Below are 21,258 nucleotides of genomic sequence, written 5' to 3'. Positions count from 1 at the left end.
CCTATTGAAATAGGAAACTGGATGTTTGTTGTTGCCAGCTTTTTCCTTTAAGCAGGACATGAAGAATATCCATTCAACTTCTTAAAATACTTTTTATCAAAGTCATTTTTGGAAAAGCAGTGGATGGAAGTTGAAAGTACTGCAGCTCCCTCATCCAAGCACATCTGGGTGTATTCTTAAGCACTTCTGCAATTGTTTGTTGTGCAATTAAAAAAAAAAAAAAAGGGTGGGGAGTGGGTAAAAGGTCATTTATCTTTCAACTGAAGAGAGAAAGGAGAACAATTCTGCTCAGCTTAAGCCATTCTGTCTCTTCCCCCAGAAGAAGCAGCTAACAGTGCAAGTGTCCTGGACACTGACTTCTCCAAAAGGTTCCAGAGGAACTCAGGAAAAGCCTGACAAGGACACGAGTCCATTTCAGCTACAGATTGTGCAGAAACAAAAACAGATGTCCCTAATCTTTATGGAAAAGTGATGAATCACCATCTCCTATAAAACAGCAGATGGTCTGCACAGACTGCACCAAATAGATATATAATATAAAATGCCATAATGAAAATCATCTATATTATTTCCTGCATTAATCAATCTATATGATAAAATATTTTTACAAGAGAGGGACTTGGGAATTTACTGAAAAGAAGAAACCCCAAATTACCAAAAAACCCAAATGCAGCAACGTAGCAATAAAAATTCTGGCAGGTTGTGAATATAACTTTAAATATCTATTGAACTTTAAAAAAAAAAAAAAAAGTATTTGAGAAACTAGGCCTTCATATGGATAGGAATGAGTAATTATAATAAATTTTCATTAAAAACAGACAAATATAAAGTTTGTTTAAAATCAAAGATCACCTTATTTATAGAATACAAAAAACTAAACCAGATCCAGCAGCTGGTGAAATATTGTAAAAGTAATGGTTTCAAAACAGAAACCACATTTTAAGAATAAGATTTTTGGTTTTATACTTGCAAGTGAATTGGGTTTATGCGGCACTTCAATTATTCTAGCACAGGAGCTACCATTTATTGAGAGCCTAGAATCAGTTATTGAATTAACTAGTGCCTCAAATCTATAAAAACAGTAACTGAAAACAGCAGTGATACAGCTACACTCCATAACACAGCTCAAGTACAGAAACAGGAATGACCACATCCTAAACCTAAGGAGCTTTGCTTGTTTCTACAGACATCACTGCAGGTTCCCAGAAGCAGATACTGTTACTGAATTGCAATAAACTATCAGAAGAAAGGTACTTCAAGGATGTCTTTTGCCAATTTTAGACATCTCTTACTCAATTCTTTGCCTGACTTGCTACAAAAGACTGTCATAATGCATGCGTATGACTTAGCAATGAAGATATACTCCTTACAGGCTATTAGTCAAATGGGAGTCACAAAAAAAGGGTACAGCATTCCGGAAAAAGTAGAAAATTAGGAACAAATGTAGCCTGGGTTTTAATAGGTAAGCAACAAAAATTCTGGTATGACTGCTACTGTGGAGATCTGCCTTGTTATCTGTAGGGATTATAGTGTCTGATCAGATAAAATGACATCCTTGAGAAAAGGTGGGGAGTGAAGCTTTAAAGGTTATGATAGTTAGGAAATGGTAAATGTCAAATAACCTGAAGATGACATAAAGGTAACTGTGAATATCGAGCTACAGAAAAGGTTTGTGAACAAGGAGAAACCAGATTATTTTTTCTGAGAACAAACTGTGACTAGCAGTATGCAGAGTCTCTAGGGAGAAGATCTCTGAGCAAAGCTATGCAAAATAAAGTTTAACTTTATAGCAGAAACTTGCTTATTCTTTTTTAATGACTTGTATCGTGACAGGTCTTTCAAACTTTACAGTTGTATCAAGGGAAGTAACACTGCTCTTGTTTTTTCTACTGAATAAGCAGTAAGGGAGGAGGGAAGAGAAGAAAGCAGTGTAACAGGAAGGAAGTGTGTCTGATCTCTCTACTGACCTCTTGAGAGAAGTCAGACTGAAGGAAGGAACAGCTCTAATCTCCATCAGCTGGGATGCAACAGCAGAAGTGGGACTAGTTCTATCAACATGGGATTTGTGCTGAAGGAACAAGCAAGAGGAAACAAATCACATTCCAGTCTCTATCACCAGCTAACACTGCTGCTGTTACCACACCACCTACTCATCACAATGCTGCTATAAAGCAAGGAACTTCATTGCCAACACCAAGAGAACAAGTTATTGTCCATTCCATACCAGGCAGAGAATGTATAAAGGCCCAAACTTCATCAACAGTCCATACTGAGGGGTCAGTTTGCACCACTGGTAAGAGGTCAATGCTCTCCGGCATTTTCCGCATCCTCAGCTCCCGAAGCTCCCGCTCCCTCTCCCTCTCACTCTGCCTCCGTAGGCGCGTGGTCATGGCTGTTGGAACAGCATCTTCGTGAGGAGCCAGATCTTCTTCTGCAGATGGATAAGTAATTGGAAGCTGGAAAATGCAGTACAAATACACTACAGTATTAGGCTTTATTTGCAATTCCCAAAGCAATGTCATAGTTTTAAGCAAATATTCCACAGACCTGTCTAAGAAAATGATCTCGTGACGCCCCCTCAGGGCCGCTCGGCCGACGCCCGCGTCGCCCAAGACTTTGGCTATCTGACTTCCGATTCCAACGATTGGTCTTGTCTGATGGAAACAGCCCAAATTTCTTAGTGCAACTAAGGCTGTGCCTAAAGAAGTAAGATATATTCAATAATGCACTAGTAGTTTTTTGGACTGAATTCAATCAAGTAACCATAAAATCACAGTGTTGTAGAAATGCTGCTTAATTACAACAACAGCTGTCACAGAAATATAAGAGAAAGGTATCTCAAAGGCCATTTACTCAAAACCCTCATCTCAGTGTGGGATCAAGTACATCTAGATTACCCCAGAAGATGTCTGTCCTTACGATTCTTAAAAATTTTCTCTGATAGAAATACCTTTGTGTTTTATCACCTAGTACAGTTCTGCTCTAAAATGTCCACTGAAAATCTAAAATCACATTGTATTTTCTGTTTTCATTTTCGCTACCTAGCTGATACCCCATCAAAGGAGGATAGAGGCAAAAATCCCATGTTAAGATTAAAGGGCTAAATCCCTTTAAGATAATTTTGCTTGTGGTGTCCCAAGAAGTACCAAACCAAAAACATGTATTCCCACTACTTAAATGGGAATGTAGCAGACATAAGAGACAGGTCATGTCCAGACACACTGATGCCAAAAAAGAGCTAAGTGGTGACTAGAAATGGAAAGCTATTCCCCATTTCTAAACCTTATGGTATTAAACATCAACTTTCCAACTGTAATAATGGAAGACTTTGCATTCAGATGTTGACTGTGAATTCTTGCTCTCTTAACCAGGAGAGGTTAATCCATTAACCAGATAATAATAAACAATAATTACATAGCGTTACCTTTTGGCACAGGATGTGGAGCAGAATCTTTTTGACCGCAGAAACTTATTGGGATATCCCATTTTTCCACAAAATTCACACTTCAGAAGATCATTTTCAATTTCATCCAGTCCCTCTAAAGAAAGGAATGAGGAATACAGAAATCAGTTTCAATGACAAAATTATGTTCACATCTCTCACCTCAAGCAGGCAAAAGATCTTCAAATATTTAACACATTCAGTTAAATACTTTGATTAACAGACAATTACGCAAAGCTAAGCAAGTCATAGATTTCATTCTGTCTAGAAAAGATCTTAAGCAAACTGAACCTTAATGAATCTTCAATTAAGTTATTCAATGAACTTAATCAGTTTTTTGTTGAATTTCAAGCCATCCATGAGCAGGTCTGCCCTCAAACACAGCAAGCAATTTAAGAAGAAGGGTTACAGTCCTCATGAATTGCTTTATAAAGAGTTCATTAAGAGAACCAAGCCTTCCACAGTCTAAATGCAAACTCCCCTGTAATGACATAATGAATTAACCTTTTAAAGTACTTTCTTTGAATAAGCAGCTGTTACAACCAAAGGGACTTGTGAAAGCAAGGAAAACATTGAATCTTGAACATATATAAAACATTCAATCTATGAAAAAGATAAGCTGCACACAATAAAGAAAAGGATTATGGCATCTGCTGATTTGAAGCTTATTGTTACAGAGTATTTTTCTGTTATTGGTGAGGTGAGATGGCCCTTTTCCTGCACTAGTGCAGCAAAGAGCTGGAAATACTGAGAAAGGTATTTGAAGGGTGTTTCTACCACACACACAATCATACCCTGGTTTACTACCAAAAAATCTCCTCTACTCAACTTCTGTGTATGTGGATGTTTCCTACCAGCTTATCCAATGAGTAGTTACCAATTCTCTACATAAACCTAACACCAGCTGTCAGGAACAATAACTAAAACAAAAACCATGAACATTTGAGTAACTCCACAAAACAGACAAGCTGTCTGAAATCTGAGACACAGTATATTGTTAATACTGAAAAGAAAATTGAATTAACATCTAGTGAAACAAATTAAGGACAAAATAACTGCTGCGAAGGGTTTTGGTATGCAAGAGGGAATAGAACTATTCTAAGAGAATGAAAGAAAGAGTTGCATTAAGACATTTAAACAGACCACCAAAACCAGCTCTGGTGCAGTAAGGATACAAGCTGTGGGAAAGAAAACCCAGAGGTGGCTAAAAAATTCTGAACTTTCAAATCTTAGATGAATTTATACAAAATGTGTGTTCACAGAATAATTTGGCTTTTCTGGGCCAGGCCACAGTTTGATTCCAACTTCATAGCACACAGAACTAGAGGGGAAAAATGGGCATTTAAACAAAAACTACAAACCTTCTGCAATCATATCCTCTATCTCTGTGTCTGAGGAGTTGTCTGCATGTTTTGTGTTCTGCAAGTCTGATTCAACACACACCACACTCATGATCTGACCCTCCACCAGCAATCTCTTCTCTGCAGGCTGTTCCACCAACAAAGATGAACGACTGACCTATTGCAATAAAAGCAAAGCAACAGTGAGTAACTAACATTATTCACAACAGTGAATAATTAAAAACAGTATTTCTGATTTAACAGTTGTAACTAAGAGGATGATCAGGTTCTACTCCATATCAATGAATCGTAATTATATCGTGCCAAAGCTCATTCCTCAAACAAATTAAGACTCACTCCTGTTCTGCAGAGTTTGCAATTATATTTACCAAAGGAAGAAACACATTATATCTACAGAAATGAAGGAATGGGAAAATGAGACATACATGAAATTAGTAAGACAAGTTTTAAATTGTCAGTTTGTGATTTAAAATTTTCCACAGTAATTCTTACCAGACATGGAACTAATTACAACTAGCCCAGTTACAAGTTGCCAGTGCTTGAAACAACAAATTGTAGCATTTTAGAATTTTAACACAGACTTAGTTCTGAGGTTTAAATTAACATATCACTTAATTGAGGGATCTGGGAGACAGAAAAATGTAAAAAAATTCCAAATGGTAGCCTAAAACCATTCTCTGTAGTTATCTACAGATACTGCCTACTACTCAAGTCACCAATCAGTGGAGAAAAGGTCAAAACCAACATCTGAAATATAATTCAAGATCTAAATATCTACTAGCCACAAATAACATCATTCTTACAAAGAGTTTATTTCAAAGATTAGTAGTAAAAAATTCCTAGCAACTTTTAGACTTACAGGGAATGGCTCCAACCCCTCCTGAATCACAAAGCCTTCGATGACGTGGGTCAGGATCTGGGGCTTAACAATAGCCTGTGGAGGTTTATTTTCTAGGCTGGGAATGCTATTGGGCATGGATGTGCTGTTGCTCCTTGTCGTTGCTGCTGGAAGCAAAAGAGGTGGTGGTGGAATAGAGGCATGTGAAGGATCAGATGGAGATTTAATTACTGAGGCACTGACTGATGATGTCACTGAAGGCAGTCCCCCGTGTTCTGCAAAAAATAACAAAGCATGTTATGTTTTATCACTTATATCCAACCTAATGGGCTCAGAATTCTGGAAGTAAGAGGTGATAAATCCCCAAGACCCATCTCTCCATCCATCAACCCCTAACGCAGGCTCTTCCCTAGGCTTTATAGATTCCACTTTTAAAAGAAGATGTTTTATCTTGACAGACTATTCCACAAACACACCCTCTTCATACAAACAGTTTCCTTTACTCAGTACCTACTAACTACAAGCACAGTTGGCCATTACTTACTTAAACAAACCATAAAACCAAAAGCTACCTGAGTCTGGCATTTGTCCTCACCTGACAAAGGATCTTCTGAATTAAGAGCCTCTCCATTGCCCAAGGTTATGGCTGGGGGAGACAAGGTGGGTGGTGTAGGTGTTCTTGCCATGTGGACGCAATCTGAGTCCTCGGGCATCTCCTCTTCACATACATTCTCCACTTGGTAAATCTGCATCCAACAAACTATTGCTTTAGAGAGATTTCCATTCTATCTTAATACCTTGAAAGAGTTGCATAAATACAGTTTTAAAAATAAATTACCAGTTAAAATACGTTAATCTTTTAATAAAATACTTGTTTCCAAACTCCATACCAAACAATGAACTTTGAGGACATCACAATATCTATGACAGTAAAATTAAAATATTTCGTTACAAACCGCAATATATAAAGAAGCACAGTTCTCCAAATAGATCAGAGAACTTGACTTTTTTAGTATCTTATGTGTATAGTTTACTGTATTTTTATTTATACATACATCTGATGTTATTTAAACTCATCTGCAAAATGCAAGTTTAATGACAAGTCTGCAAATTGTTCTATCTTATACAGCAGTGTAATCAAACTGACTATTTCAGAGGAGTACACCAAGACTATCAAGCATTAGTGGTTGTAAGAGATTTTAAGGTCTTTTCCTCAAAAGTGTTGAAATAAATTTACATAAATTCCTGACAGACAGTTTAGCAGATTAAAATGTAAAACACTACCCTGTCAAAAGCAAACCTGGCTTCTACTCTTTTGCCCAATTTCTCCATGAAATATCAGTTGAGGTTATTACCCTCTTAAAATAAATCAAAGATGAACAGCACACCTCCTTCCTTAACCTGTTGATAGCCTCAAAAAAGCCTACAAGATCTGCTAATTCTTTTGCTCAACTTAATCTCATTAGCATTTTACCGCTAAAGCCCAGCAACACCATCTTAAATGTCAGCATTATCTGCATATCACTTTATTTTCCCATACACTATTTTAATCCAGTGATTGAAGCCAAAACCTTCAATTACAAACTGCAGACATCTGAGACAAACACTGAACCAAATTAAATGGCGGTGCTGGGTACAGTACGAAAATTTCCCTATTCTTTTATGAGGAGGATATTTTTAATGTTAGTACAAAATTAATTATCCAGAAACCTATCATCTTAATAACCTGCTATGCACCTTCCACCTAGTACAGATGATTCTCCTAATCAAAATCTATTTGTATTGAGGTAAAAGCTTACAGTCCATGTCACATTTACCAAATTCTTTATGTAAGCATTGTCATGTATTTACTTATATTTTTTAACTTCAAATGCGTTGTAATTTCATTAAGAAACAAGATTTTAGATCATAAATCTGCACTTTCACAATTCCTGGTTGATATTCTTGACTGATGATCCATTACAAAAAGCCAACAAAAAAAACCCCAAATCAAAACATGAAACAGAAGAAGAATGTCTATTAGTTTTCTTAAAACTCAGTTCTGTAATCAACAGGTTTCTTGTCCTCTGTCTAGCACCTGATTTAGCTCCCTTTTAAGTCAACGAGCCAGACTCACAGCTCTGGAGAAGCCCAGGGAAAGAATAAAGGATGCAATGTTATCACTCACCACTGGAGTTTCAATCGGAACTGACGGCTGCACCTGGAGATTTACTGCGACAGTCTGTGGCGGTGGAAGAGTTTGAAATGGCAGCTGGACCAAAGCTTCTGCAGCAGGAAGTTCTTCCTCAGAAACCAAAGTGTTTTGAACCAAAACCTGGCCCTGGGACAGAATTTCAGGCTGCACTTGTAAAGACTGCACAGACTGCAAGGGTAGCGGTTGAATCTGGGTTGAGGATGCCGAGAGCTGAGACGGAGCTGCCAGAGGGATGGGAGCGGATTGCAGGGCTGGATACTGCTGGTGTGGCGTGGAGGACACGAGCTGCTGGCCCGGGGAAACCAAGCTGGGCGGCTCCACGGCCCCGATGTGCACGGCGGGGGAGGGCGGCAGCGGCAGGTGCGGCGGGAGGCTGAGCGGCTGCGACGGTCGCACGGGGTTGGCGGCAGCCGCCTGGGGAGCGGCCGGCTCGGGCTGCAGAGCCGCCGGCACCAGGGAGCTGGCCTGGGACTGGATAAGGGCTTGAGGGTGAATGATTATGGTGGGTGACTGACTCGGGGAGTGCGATGGCGGAGGGGATACCACCACTGACTGCTGAGCTGACTGGGATGGGGTAGGAGAGAGCGTGAGAGGCGGAGGATGGATGTGGATAGGGGAGCAGTGGGACTGGACGCCGCTGGGAGCCGGAGGCAGCGCATGGCTGGGGAGGGGCAGACAGTGCTGGGATGGAGGCGGTTCCTGGCCCGGAGGAGTCTGAAGTGCAATCGGCTGGACTTGCTGCTGCTGCTGCAGGATCAGCTGATGATGGGAAATCTTTGGAGCTGGCGAATGAAGTGGGATCTGCTGATGTTTTACTAGAGAATGAGGTTGCAATGGAGAATATGAAGCTGTGAGGGAAGGGAAAAAAAGTGACAATTAGTATTTATTTCTTCAAGTTCTGAAAATATTATAAAACACCTCAAAAATTCTCACTTTAAAGATCAGTACAATTTTTTAAACATTTAATATTTAAAAAATATATTTGTTTAGAAATATCTTCTTTGACAGCATATAGAACACAGGAACAATTTATTAGGGGAGTATATCAATTTCCAAAGTAAAATGCATAAATGAATAAAGGAATATGGCCATGCTTTTTACATATATGTACTTTCTATAAAGAAGTATCTAAACTTATCTTTTTGGTGCTAGGTCTAACATTATTGCTGATCCAGCCTTATTTAAGAATTTAATGCAATTTTAAATGGATTTAACTTTTGCTTTGAAACAGACTTGAATAGAAATTATAAGCACATCACAATCAACAGGTTTTGGAGATAAGTGCTAAGTTAAAGTGTAGATAATACTGTTTTAAGATACCAAATAAAACTCCAAGAGTTCAGTATAAATTTAAACCATTGAAAGCATTTGCCTGAACTTGAACACAGCAACTGAGAGGTACAAATCTAAAAATAGTGCAGCTTCCAGAGAAATCACATCACCTTTAAGTGAACCAGTGACTCACCAGTCATTTCTTACAGCACACATATATATTGTCTTCCACACGCAAATCTCTTCTTGCTTTGTCTTGTCCACTTGAGAAACGACTCATTTGTGTAGGTTTTTTGATTTGTTCTGCTACTAAGGACAGATTTTCTTCTTACCAATTTGAGTTCTGAGAGCATTAGGGTTCAATACCTCCAGAATGTCTGCCTCCAAGTCCCACTCTTTCTCTAAAAGCTGTCACTAAGCCAAGCTACATTCCACAGAATTCAAACCAATTGTCTAGACTACCATCACTTCTTCAAAATAAGAAAGCTAGGATGCAGATATGCTGCATGCAGTGCAAGTGCCACTCTAACCAAGAGCAGGTTATTTGGATTTCTCTCAATACAAAATACTGAAATTCTGAGCATTGTTACCTATGGGTTTATAAAAGTACCCGATATAAGAACGTTCTCATGACACAAACGACACAAGAAAAGAAAAACCAAACCACCAACAAAATGGATTTTGATGGGAGCAAGAGGCTTGAGATGGTTTCAGCCCACATTTTGCTGCCCGGAGATGTCAGGCATGTCCTGACAACAAACACACAGAGAGAGACCAGGAATGAGAATCATGTCTGTGCTGTGACTCAACAGGATATTGCAGTTGCTATATTGTGCTTGTATTGTGATTTAAGAAAATTCCTGCCTCTGCTTAATCAAAATCCTGTGCAGCATCCAATACCAACAAATAAGTGAATTTACTAAGAAAATTCGAACTCTATTCATGTGGAATATCTATAATAACATGGCCAGAGAGCACTGAACTCTGACAGAACTGTGATATACAAATCAGTTTTAAGTAAAGTAACTTTCCTATAGCTCTGTTTTCATCCCACCTGGTGTTATTAAGTGGTGTATGCTGGATGTCCGTGTGACCGGCGTACTCCGACACTCTGGAGCTGGGCTCTCGCCTTTCCTATTGCTTTCTGAGGGATCTGGCTGGCTGCCCTTGGAACTGCTGACAGGTTTACTGGGGCACAGGGACTGAGTTTGACTGCTGCTCTTTGGTGGGCCATTCTGTGAACTTGACAACACACCCAGCTTCTGACTGCGCAACGTCAAGTTCTGAACCTGGGAAATGAGCAAAACATGAAAAAACCCGAACTCTATAAATACCTATGACAAAGATCAGGCAAAAACAGCAAAAAAATTTACATTTTGTAATGCTTCTCATCCCACGTGATCACAAGAAGCTAAAAATCTGCATATCAAAGTATCTTTAAAGCCATAAAATTTAGAGAAGGATAGGGATCTTTATTACTTCAGTGATAAATACAGAAGTCTTTTTTCCCTTATTGAATTTTTAAAAGAAATGGAAATTTTTAATTAATTTGAATTAAAGCTTTTATTTTTCTCTTTTATTGTGCCTTCAAAGTAAGTGACACAAGGCATCTTAAGCAAAGGCAATTTTATTCTCACACAGACACTGCAGAAGTGCAGTGGTCTGTGAGTGAGCTTCCAGACACCAACATAAGCTAGAGGCTTGGGTGGACAGTGGGACCAGAGTCTCCTCTACTATCTGTGTGTTAACAAAATGGAGACCTTTGTTTCTACACCAATATTAACCTCTCTTCTCATCATGACACCTCCAATATCACATGAAACAAAAGGTTTTGTTTTCTGAAATGTAAATCAGTCAGGGACCACTTTCCCTGAAGTCTGTTATATCACACCCAGATTCTGTACATAACGATCCCAGATCTCCAATCCTACGTGCTGAGCTAAAATTTCATTTTCAAGGATAATGCCTACCCTCGAAGCACTAATTCACATCATCTTTTACATGAAAAAGAAGACTAATTGTTATCTTGTTATCACCATCCCCTATTTTGATTACATAATCCCTTCCCCACTCAGCAGTTAGTACCTGTGTAATGAACAGCTAGTTTACATTTCACTTCTCACTGCTCCGTGTGTCACCACAGGGCACATTCAAACCCAACTTGTTTCCTCACTGGCATGCAGGAGGCATTCACTGCCATTCTGTCCCAGTGAGGACAAATCAACCTTCAGCACATCTTCACAGGTAAGGTGACTCAGCTGGAGCTTGGCAGACCCACCCCAGCAGCTCATCTGCTCTCTGGTCTGGGGTGCAAGTAAAGCTAGAAAAACTTAAGCGCAATATTTCTTTACTTTTCAGTTTTGTCCCACTCGACTGGACGGACCTTTAGTAAGCTTACACAAGCGCACCTGAGTAGCTGCAGACTGACAGGAAGATGAGGAGGATGAGGAGACAACAGGAATGTCAGACTGGACAGCAGCCACAGTGGTCGCAGGAGTAAAAATAAGCTGTTAAGCAAGAAAAAAGGTACATGGTAACAGACTGAAATTTTTAAAATCTGTGAAAGAAATGCAGTATCTTAAAGAGATACATAACTTACACATACTGATGTACAGCTTCTAAAATTTACTTTTTAACTTCTAGATTAATTTATTTAAAGAGCTATTTATCATGATAATTTAAATAAACAAAACTAAAAGAGAATAATGTAAACCAAATATAATATTTGTTCTGCATATTGAGAAAAATCTTTGAGATAAATAAACACATCTATGATCTTTCATACAAGCACTTAAGAGAACTTTCCCTTCAATACTACAAATTAGTGAAAAAAAGACAAGAGAAGAGCCCAATATCTATTATATTTAAGAAAGAGAGCTTAGATCTTCCAATAAGGACAGACCAAAGCCAAACTTTGTAAGGACTGCAGTCAAAACTTACCATCTGAGCTCGTAGATACATTTGGGCCTGGCTTGCACTCAGGGTGGGAGAGGTGCTGCCCAGCAACATCGTCTGTTGGGTGATGCTGCTGCTGGTGGTGTTGGAGGTCTGAGAACGGCTTATTATCTGTGCAGGTGTAGGAGAGGTGGAGAGGTTAATCTAAGGAAACAAAAATATTGCTTCTGTCATGGAAATTCCGTCACCCTAGGGTCTAAAGCCAGAAAGCCTTTGACAAAAATGGCAGGGGCAGTTGGAATCTCTGAACTGTAAAGGTATCAAAAATATATTGAGCCAATCATCATAAAATTGGATTCTGGCAAGACTGTACGTTTTTATTCTTACACTGCAAGCAACCACTTTGCAGTAAATAATAATAAGCAGTCACAAATATAAACAATGATAGGAAGTCTGTAAAATATGCCTCATAGAAATACACATTTATTGAATATGTAGAATGAGTTTTCAATATTTTAAGAAAAACACCTGAACTTTAATATTTAAGATCTTTAAATGTTTATATTAACTGCCTGGACTGGTATCTTCCATTATGCAACCTGATCAGGACGCTCATTTGTGCCACCACGTATGGACTTTCAATCCTCATTTCATATATGCACACTAAAAAATGACTGAAGACTAAAACCTTCTCCAATTTCATATTAAATGCTCCTCAAGAACCACTCTTTAGCATCTTCTTAAAAAAAGAAGCTGTTGTGATTTTGCTTTTCCTTTTTTTTTTCTAACCAGTCTAACAGAGTTAAGTGCCCAGCTCTTTTTCATCACTTACTTAAAAGATTTCCTTGAAAAACCCCAGCCCAATTATTTTGTTAAGTTTAACATCAGACATCTTAATAGACTTTCCCTCCTAAATTTAATGAATGAATGGTTTTAGTTCTAACAGCTGTAAGCCAAGCCAAGCTATGAGAGCTTAAAAAAAATACACCGTTAAATCACTGAAGCTATGCACTGGAGTCATGAACAGCTTGAGGGTGTGATTAATAAGCAGGATGTCTGTAGGACTAACAAATCCTACTTCACATAACTGTAAAACTGTACAGAAGAGACTGTGCATGTCTGATAATGGCACTTAAAGAAATACAGCATGAACTGAACACAGAGCCACTCACAACTGAAACCTGAGCACATGCCTAGAATATGGGAAGTGAAACTGCAAAAAAGATGCATGATAAAAGATGATAATCAATAAAAGAATGAATGCTATAAACATTTAATCACTTTCATAAATATATGTGAGCATTGACTTAGATTCTTTAGATTTTGTGCTATTTCATCCCTGATACACAGTTACAATTTTCACCTACAGTAGTGCCCTGAATAAAAAACTAATGTAGAAAATCCAGTAAGAAATCATGTAAGAGATGAGAGCTCAGGGAGTGATTTCTACAGGAGTAGAAACAGCCACTGGTGCTTGTGGAGTGAGCAGCTGCCCCTGAGAGAACCAAGAGGGGTCTGGAACTGGGGAAGCCAACAGCGGCCAGCAACAGTCACACACAGCACCCGACACTTATTTCAGAGTCATCATACTTCTGTTCACTGTGTCTGTAGTACTGATTTTAACAACATAAGCTGAAATGCTAAAATATTTTCTGCTTTTCCCTGCAGCCATATAAGAACCAAGCGGGGTTGGGAATGGAGGGAGGGCTTGGTGCAGTTACGTACCGAGGTCTGCGACATGCTTGACTGCTGAGTGACACTCCCAGTGGGGGAAGTACATTGCCTCCCACCTGACAGGCTTGCCTAAATAGCAAGAATATGTGTCAAATAATGAAATCAGAAAGTGCTTAAGTGATGTTCATTTTTTTGTATAAACCATGAGAAACAGCCCTCTCTACCTTTACATTTTCTCTGAGTTAACAATAAGAATGCTTTACTTGGTGGAAATAGTTTTCAGCAAAGTGCACTCTGCACTATGGGATGCTACCTGCAAGGTGCAAAATTCCTTGAAGTCCTACCAAATTTCAGGCATATAATTCTTTCAGATCAAGACTTGAAGAAAAACAATCAGAGGTGAAGTCTGCCAAACTGCTAATGATGTAGCTAAGTGATCACCTCCTTGCCTATGGTGCTTAGAACTTAAAATGCAATATCATTAAGAACTGTTATTATTAAAACTCACATCATAATTTTATTGTGATTAGAATAGTCTAAAACAAAGCAAACTTTATAAATGCTGTAGAGAACAGCCTCATATTCTGGAATGGTAACTTATGTATGCACATCTAGCATCTACCACTGGATTCTATTCCAGCCCTTCAGATGAACAACAAGGACAGTGATTTAGGTTTATGTATGAACAGAACCAAAACTTTCCCAATCTGATTTTCTTTGCTCTGTCTCAGTAGCTGTATGTCCATATAGAAATCCATCACAACAAAAAAGACAAATCAACATATTACCACAACCTAATGAAAAAGGTATAGAAGAAAAAGCCAGGAGCAAAAATTAGTCAGTCCAGCTCTGACAGCAAACAGCCATATCCCTGAGGTCTTTAACTCCATTTAGCATTTCCCTGTGTAAAATCATTAACAACCACCTCTCTCTGCAAGATCATATTCTCAATCCAAGGCCAGCTGAGGTCAAAGGAATTCTTGCCACTGCTTGAATTCAAAATGGGCCTCCTCCAGTGATCACTGATGTTAAAAGCTGTGTTTCAGATATGAAATGTCATTTACCTCCTACATTTTCACATTCAGGGTTAAAATTTAATTTTACCATTACTTATAATGCAGCCAGATGTGAGGCAAAACACTAAGATGCCAGATGTTCATTATTTTTTATTTCACTAAGATACAATGCTATTCATTGCTCCCCCCATCAACTTTTAGAGAAAATCATGGGATGAAGATTGAAGTAGTCTATTTTTAATATTTATTACTGCTTGATGATTTACATGATGCATTATAATGTATGCAATAAAGCATGGAATGGTTGCCTACTGGAGCATCTATACCACTGGACAAAATCCTCCCAACAGTTTGGAGGACGATACAATTTAAAATAACAACGTCATTAAAATATAACAGTGAATTATGAGGCACTAAGCTCAGGCACTTAAGCTGTTATTACGTTTGACAACAACTGTAGCCCTGCTCTAGATAATACGCGGTTCTTTTTCAGCAATCTTCACTCTCACCTGTGGAACAGTTGCCAGACTCTGAAATTGGGTACTGCTTAAGTGCTGCTGCTGCAGAGCAGCAGTCTGCAGCATTAGATGCTGCTGTTGGGCTGCATACATCTGCTGGAGGTACTGAGCAGCTGAGCTAGGAGGACGATGCAAGGCCTGCTGAATAACCTGTGATGAATCAGTAGGTAATTAATTACAATTACAAAGCACACACCATGCTGACATGATGTTGAAGTTTACCCTTACAAGGAAATAAAACCAAATAAATTTTTTTCACATCAGTTATGAAATATTGAACTTGCTCCCTCACTGTTCTTGACCAAGTCACAGAGTACTGTCAACATCAATATATTCACATTCTCAAGGACAGCCTGACAATACAGCATCATTCCCAACACATCATCCCAGCCTCTCAGCTGCTTGTCAACACATCCTACACCATGTTCTGCTTTTTGAGAGATCAGAATAGTGTGTGAGAAATCCAGTTATCAAACACAACAGAATGGACTGTACAAAGTTCAAGGAGACCTAATTTCAAGAACAGCAAGAGGGGGCTGGATCCCACATAGCACTTAAACCCACACAAAGACCTTGGATCCCTGTAGTCAAAGTTGGTCAAACAAACAGCTTTATTTTGCAAAGGTTTATGTTAATAATCCACACCCTTAGCAAATGGTGAACAAACCAAACTTTCTATCATAGCATTTCCCCCTCTCTTATTTGGGAGACTATGCTTCAGTGGTCTGATACCCTCCAGTAAACACCTCCTGAAAACCAGCAAGTCAGCTATTGAGAAAGACAACAGCAATTAGGAATGAAGAGTTAATCCTGTGTAAAGTACTGCACAATGCCTGTATTTAGAGCTCTGTACAGGACAGGGAGGAAGACCCCAGAGCCCAGTACCTGGACAGCATGTCTGTCAGAGCCGCTGTAGACAGAGATCTGTGGCAGCGGCGTGCGGGAGGTGGAGGTGGTGGTGACGGTCGTTGTGGATGCAGAACATGTTGTTGTGTTGGGTTCATTCTCCATAGCTGTGCAGCGTTCGTCCAGCCTGGCAGGAGCGACACAAACGTAGTTCACAAACAAGGCCAGAACACGCTGATTTTAATGCAAAAATTACATTTTGCTGAGACAGAACAATAGACAATTTTCAAAAGGTAAGTTTCACAGAATCACAGAATAGTTTGGGTTGGAGGGACCTTAAAGATAATCTCGTCCCACCCCCTGCCATGGCAGGGTCACCTTTCAATACACCAGGCTGCTTCAAGCCACATCCAACCTGGCCTTGAACACTTGCAGAGATGAGGCAGCCACAGCCTCCATGGGCAACCTGTGCCAGGGCCTCAGCAAACCTATAGTAAAGAATTTCTCCTTAGCATCTAATCTTAGTTTGTAGTATTTGCTATTACTTGATGCAGTCTCTTGAGAGATGTAGTTATAATCTTCTAAGATCTATAAAAAGTAGCAATAAAGAACCAATTTAGGAATACATCCAAGATTTCCAGCCAGCTACACAGGACAAGGATCACCTCCCTCACCCCCACGACTGAAATTGCTGGCTGACCCTGGACACTGAACAAAACCTGCTCTTGGCAAAAATCACCAGTGAAATACTCTGTTTGGGGAGAGAGGGAAAGGATACAGGCAAAATTCCTTTTAACAACACCTCACATAATACAGCAAGAACCAAGGAACAAACTACCTATTTAAGCACCTCAAATGATCCTCCCCAGTCTTATGTGACTTCCTTCTGTTGCAGAGCACAAAATGTCATCTTTAAAACTGAAATGAATCACAAACCTCAATATATGTTATGGGGGTGTTTACTGCAGTTTCTTTTTCAGTCTTTGTATTATGATTAACAGGAAATAGCATAGTAGCTGTTTATTGCTTTCAAAAGGATGCCAAAAAAAGGGAGAGTTGAGAAGATGTGTTTCCTTCTTACCATAAAGAGGGGCTCAGAGAAATAATCAGAGAGAGCTGCAATATACTAGAAAAAAAGCAGCTTTGCCAAGTTCTTAACAAACCACCCATTGGATGCTGCATCAAAAGGGAACATTATCAGGAGTTTCAACTCACACAGCTGGAAGAAGAACAGGACACTGCCAGGCTGCCACCCTCAGCTCCCAAAACACGACTACTCTACAAGCAGAGGGCTGCACGTGATGCTGCAGTTCCTGAGGACCTGCAACAGCTAAACTTTAACAGATACATGGTCACCTAAAGACCTCTTGCCTACCCTTGCATTGGGCACTTGCATGGACTTTCCCATCAAAGAAAATTCGTGGCAATAACGGATGCTCTAAAAGCAGAGATCCCTGCTATTAGAACTGAAGAAAAAATATGATTTGTTGTTAAAAAATCAGGTCTGTTGTGCATTACTGATGCCAGTTGTCTACCTACATCAGGGCACAAGTTAAGACACACAGCTTCCCACTCCAACTGCAATAAACCCAGCATCATTCCTAAAACCCCTTTACGTTAATTTCACATCATGAAAAGTATCTTAAAATAAAAAGTCCTGTCTCCTCCAGTGGACATTAAAAGCACTTCAAAATATTTACACCTACAACTTGTCTAGCTGGTTTTTGCAGAGTTATGCAACCAGTTAAATTAGCTTAAAACATTAGATGTCTCATTTCCTTCATTCTCAGCCGTGTTTTGGGTGTGTTATGAGCAAGATGTGCAACATATCCCACTTAGTAAATATTCCATCACAAGTTCACTCCAAGAGAGCCGTTAATCCTTTAGCTCAAAATTATTTCAAAAATAATATTGTCATTGCTCAGGTTGTTCTCACAAAGGATGCACAATGAAAACAGTAAAGAGCTCCCAAATTTTTGGTCAGCATCTCCATCTATCCTCTGACACCTCACCTCGAGTGGGCATCAGATGTTAATTTACAAGAAAATTAATTTTGTTTAATGATGGAGACCTTGCGATGATGCTCCCTGAACAACTTTAACTCAAAACAATCTCTGTAATGCAAAGCAAGTTTTAGAAAACACATTGACTTGCAACAACCACTATGCATTTAAGTGAGCCCAAAACACAAAACACAACAGAAAACTATATTGAAAATATGTATTTATTCAAGCAGTAACAGTACAAGACACCACATAACTTCAGGTTACATTGTGCATAAGGTAAATATTCCAAAGTTTTGTTTCTTTATATTTTTCTTGGTCAAAGCAACCACCTGAAGTAAAAAAATACCTGCTATTCTATACCGATTAAGAAACTACCCTCACGGTGGACACGCGAATGTCATTACTCATGTTGTGGAAAGTTTTGGTAAATGCCATGGTAATAACAAACCCTGCTGAAAACCCACATCCACAACCACAACCATCCACAACCACACAGTTTATTTCTTTTTTCATTCACAACCTCTCCCTGCAACTCCAAGGAGACAAACCACAAAAAAACCCAAACTAAACAAAAATTTTCTCCAAGCCTAACCCCTACAGTATTCCGTATTTGACAGAGGGCTACGAAATAATGAATAAAATAAAATGAAATAAATAACGAAGGTATGCTCTGTGGGAATACCCCCCACGGCATGCGGAGTACCAGCCCCGCGCTGAGGCGCCCCGGTGCCCCTTCGCCGGCCGCCCCCCGCCCAGGCCAGGCTGACCCACCCTCAGCCCCCGCCTCGCCCAGCCCGGCCCCGCCACCGCCCCCTCAGGAGAGCAAAGGCAGGCGGGCGGGGCCGGCCCGGCGCCGGGGCGCGGTCAGGGCGCGAGTTCCCCGCCCCCGCGGCCCGGCCGGGGCCCCGCAGCTGCTGCTGCCCGCGCTCCGCGCGCCCCGCCGGGACACTCGCCTGGGACGCGCCGCTCAAGGCGCCGCCGCCGCCGCCATTTTCTCGCCTCCCTCACGGGGGAGGTGCCGCGCGCGCGCGGGGCGCGGCCGCCGCCGCGCACGTGACGGGCCCCGCCGCCATGTTGGCGGCGGCCGTGAGGGGCCGGTGCTGAGGGAGACCTGCAGCGGGCCCGGAGAATTGAAATATGCGGTGTTTTCAGCCCAAATAACCTATCGACTTCTATTTGTAACAAAACAGGGAGCGTCTTTCAAGTGCCTCCCGGATTTAGCAGCTGTTGCTCAGACACTGTCAGCAGTGCATCCATCCTAATCACAGTGTGAGCATCTCAGGTTTCCTTTTGGAGGCTCTGCTTGCTTCCTTCCACCCTTCCTGCCACTCACCAGCTCAAAGCACTGGGTGAATATGACTTAAAGTAATCATCTCTGTTATCTCTTGCATCACGCCTCTTTGTTTTGGCACCTGATACATACACGCTTGCAAATCTTTGTACTGTACGTACAGGAAGCCTGTATTTGGATGACTATGGGAGGTGCCTTCAGGCTAAATCCTCTGTAACTTCCACGCCTGACTGAGTTCAAGAAGTGTCTGGACAATGCAGTCAGGCACGTGGTGTGGCTCTCAGAGATGTCCTGTGCAGGGCTAAAAGCTGGACTTGATGATCCTGATATTCCTTTGGCCATCACCACAGGAGCCAGGCTGGGGGATCCCCATGGAAGGGTTGGGGATGTGGGGGCCACACTGGGGGACCCGAGAATGGACCTCTGGAATTCCATTCGGAATGGAAGTCTCTTCGATACCGACTGCACAGGGAGGTAGTGGAGTCCTCATCCCTGAGGTGTTCAAGGAACGACAGGACATGACACTCAGTGCTCTGTTCTGGCTGACAGGGTGGGGATTGATCAAAAGTTGGGACTCAGTGATCTTGGAGGTTTTTTCCAGCCTAAATGATTCTGTGGTTCTATGATTGGGGGGCGGGGGGGTGTGGGAAATTGCCACATACCTACCAGCTAGTTGGGATAGGTAAGTTCTTTGCAAAGAAAAGAGACTCAGCAAGTGTCTAACAAAATTCAAACACCTCCCAAGGTATTAGAGATGAACTTAAGCTGTTGACAGGTGAAGCAGTTGCACTGAGCACAAGTGGGATGCCTGTGACAAGTAGTGACAATTCCACAGGTCTAATGAGGATGCCTCATTTCTGTAAAAGATGACGTGATTCAGCAACCTGTGTCAGGGCTTCATCACCCTCACAGGGAAAAATTTCTTCCTAATATTTAATCTAAACGTTCTCTCTTTAAATTTAAAGCCATTCTTTTTTGTCCTGTCACTCCATGCCCTAGTCCCAAGTCCCTGGCCAGCTCTCTTAGAGTCCCCTTTAGGCACTGGAGGGTGCTCTAACGTTTCCCTGGAGCCTTGTCTCTAAGCTGAACAGCCCCAACTCTCAGCCTGTCTCCAGAGCAGAGGAGCTCCGATTCTTGGACCCTCTCCGTTGCCTCGTCTGGACTCGCTCCAGCAGCAACTCGTTCTTCGGTAGACGGACCAGACCTCAGAGCAGGACACAGCACTGCAGGTACTCAGTATGAGGTGGAGAATCCCTGCTGCCCACGCTGCTGGGGATCAGCCCGATCGGTACTTGGGTAGAACAAGTTTTCCTCCTTGGCTCCCTGTCACGGCAGCCACCCGCGGCTGAAGCATCCTGCATCCCACATCCAGCATCCCACATCCAGCATCCCACATCCAGCATCCCGCATCCCGCATCCCGCATCCCGCATCCCGCCCCGCCGGCGCCACAGCCGCGCCACCGCCCGCAGTCCCGTCATGCTTTGCGCTGGGCCGTACCAAGTGTGGGTGGCGGAGTGACGCACCCCGCGGTGCCGCCCCCGTTCCGGACGCGGCGGTGGGAGCGGAGGGACCCGGGTGCGCGTTCGCACCCGCCTGACCGGGAGCGGCCGCTGTGGCGACTCCGCTACGGGGCCTCCGGTTACCTGGGTGCCGCCGCCGCCGCTGCCCCCCCTCTGCCGCGGCGTGGAGCATCCCGCTCCACAGGTGTGGAGTCCCGCCGGGGAGAGCCCATGTAGAGCGCGGGGGGACACCCACAGGACTGACACCCACATCCAGGGGCGGCGGAGCTGCTGCCCGGCCGCTCTCGGGGCGGCTCCTCCGCCCCGGCGGGGGACATCCGGCGCTGCCCTTCCGCGCCGCCCCGCGCGGCTCCGCGCTCCCTCCCACCGCCGCTTCTGCGCGGT

At 41.8% G+C, this 21,258-nt stretch overlaps 1 protein-coding gene across 9 annotated transcripts in view; it reads right to left on the bottom strand.

The window, feature by feature from the left end:
- The window catches only part of PHC3 (polyhomeotic homolog 3), a 31,340-nt gene extending 10,116 nt beyond the window's left edge, over positions 1–21,224 (bottom strand). The window contains exons 1-15 of one of the 9 annotated variants that reach the window (XR_007205697.1): positions 20,852–21,224; positions 16,096–16,243; positions 15,202–15,360; positions 13,728–13,805; positions 12,048–12,206; positions 11,516–11,614; positions 10,162–10,396; positions 7,809–8,683; positions 6,237–6,387; positions 5,663–5,916; positions 4,804–4,960; positions 3,425–3,539; positions 2,548–2,698; positions 2,225–2,456; positions 1,968–2,068 (exon numbers count right to left, since the gene is read on the bottom strand). Coding sequence is in view for 8 of the 9 variants with exons in the window: in XM_048314247.1 (XP_048170204.1) it covers positions 2,225–2,456; positions 2,548–2,698; positions 3,425–3,539; positions 4,804–4,960; positions 5,663–5,916; positions 6,237–6,387; positions 7,809–8,683; positions 10,162–10,396; positions 11,516–11,614; positions 12,048–12,206; positions 13,728–13,805; positions 15,202–15,360; positions 16,096–16,243; positions 20,852–21,126 (3,088 nt within the window). In the remaining variant the exon portion in view is untranslated. Of the gene's footprint in view, positions 1–1,967; positions 2,069–2,224; positions 2,457–2,547; positions 2,699–3,424; positions 3,540–4,803; positions 4,961–5,662; positions 5,917–6,236; positions 6,388–7,808; positions 8,684–10,161; positions 10,397–11,515; positions 11,615–12,047; positions 12,207–13,727; positions 13,806–15,201; positions 15,361–16,095; positions 16,244–19,015; positions 19,085–20,851 lie in introns of those variants that run through there. The other 8 variants (XM_048314247.1, XM_048314248.1, XM_048314254.1 and 5 more) reach the window with 8 other exon arrangements.
- Positions 21,225–21,258: the final 34 nt, after the last annotated feature.

Source organism: Corvus hawaiiensis, chromosome 10 (genome assembly GCF_020740725.1).
Source record: "Corvus hawaiiensis isolate bCorHaw1 chromosome 10, bCorHaw1.pri.cur, whole genome shotgun sequence".
NCBI classification, from domain to species: Eukaryota; Metazoa; Chordata; class Aves; order Passeriformes; family Corvidae; genus Corvus; species Corvus hawaiiensis.
This window is presented reverse-complemented; position numbering and strand designations above follow the sequence as displayed.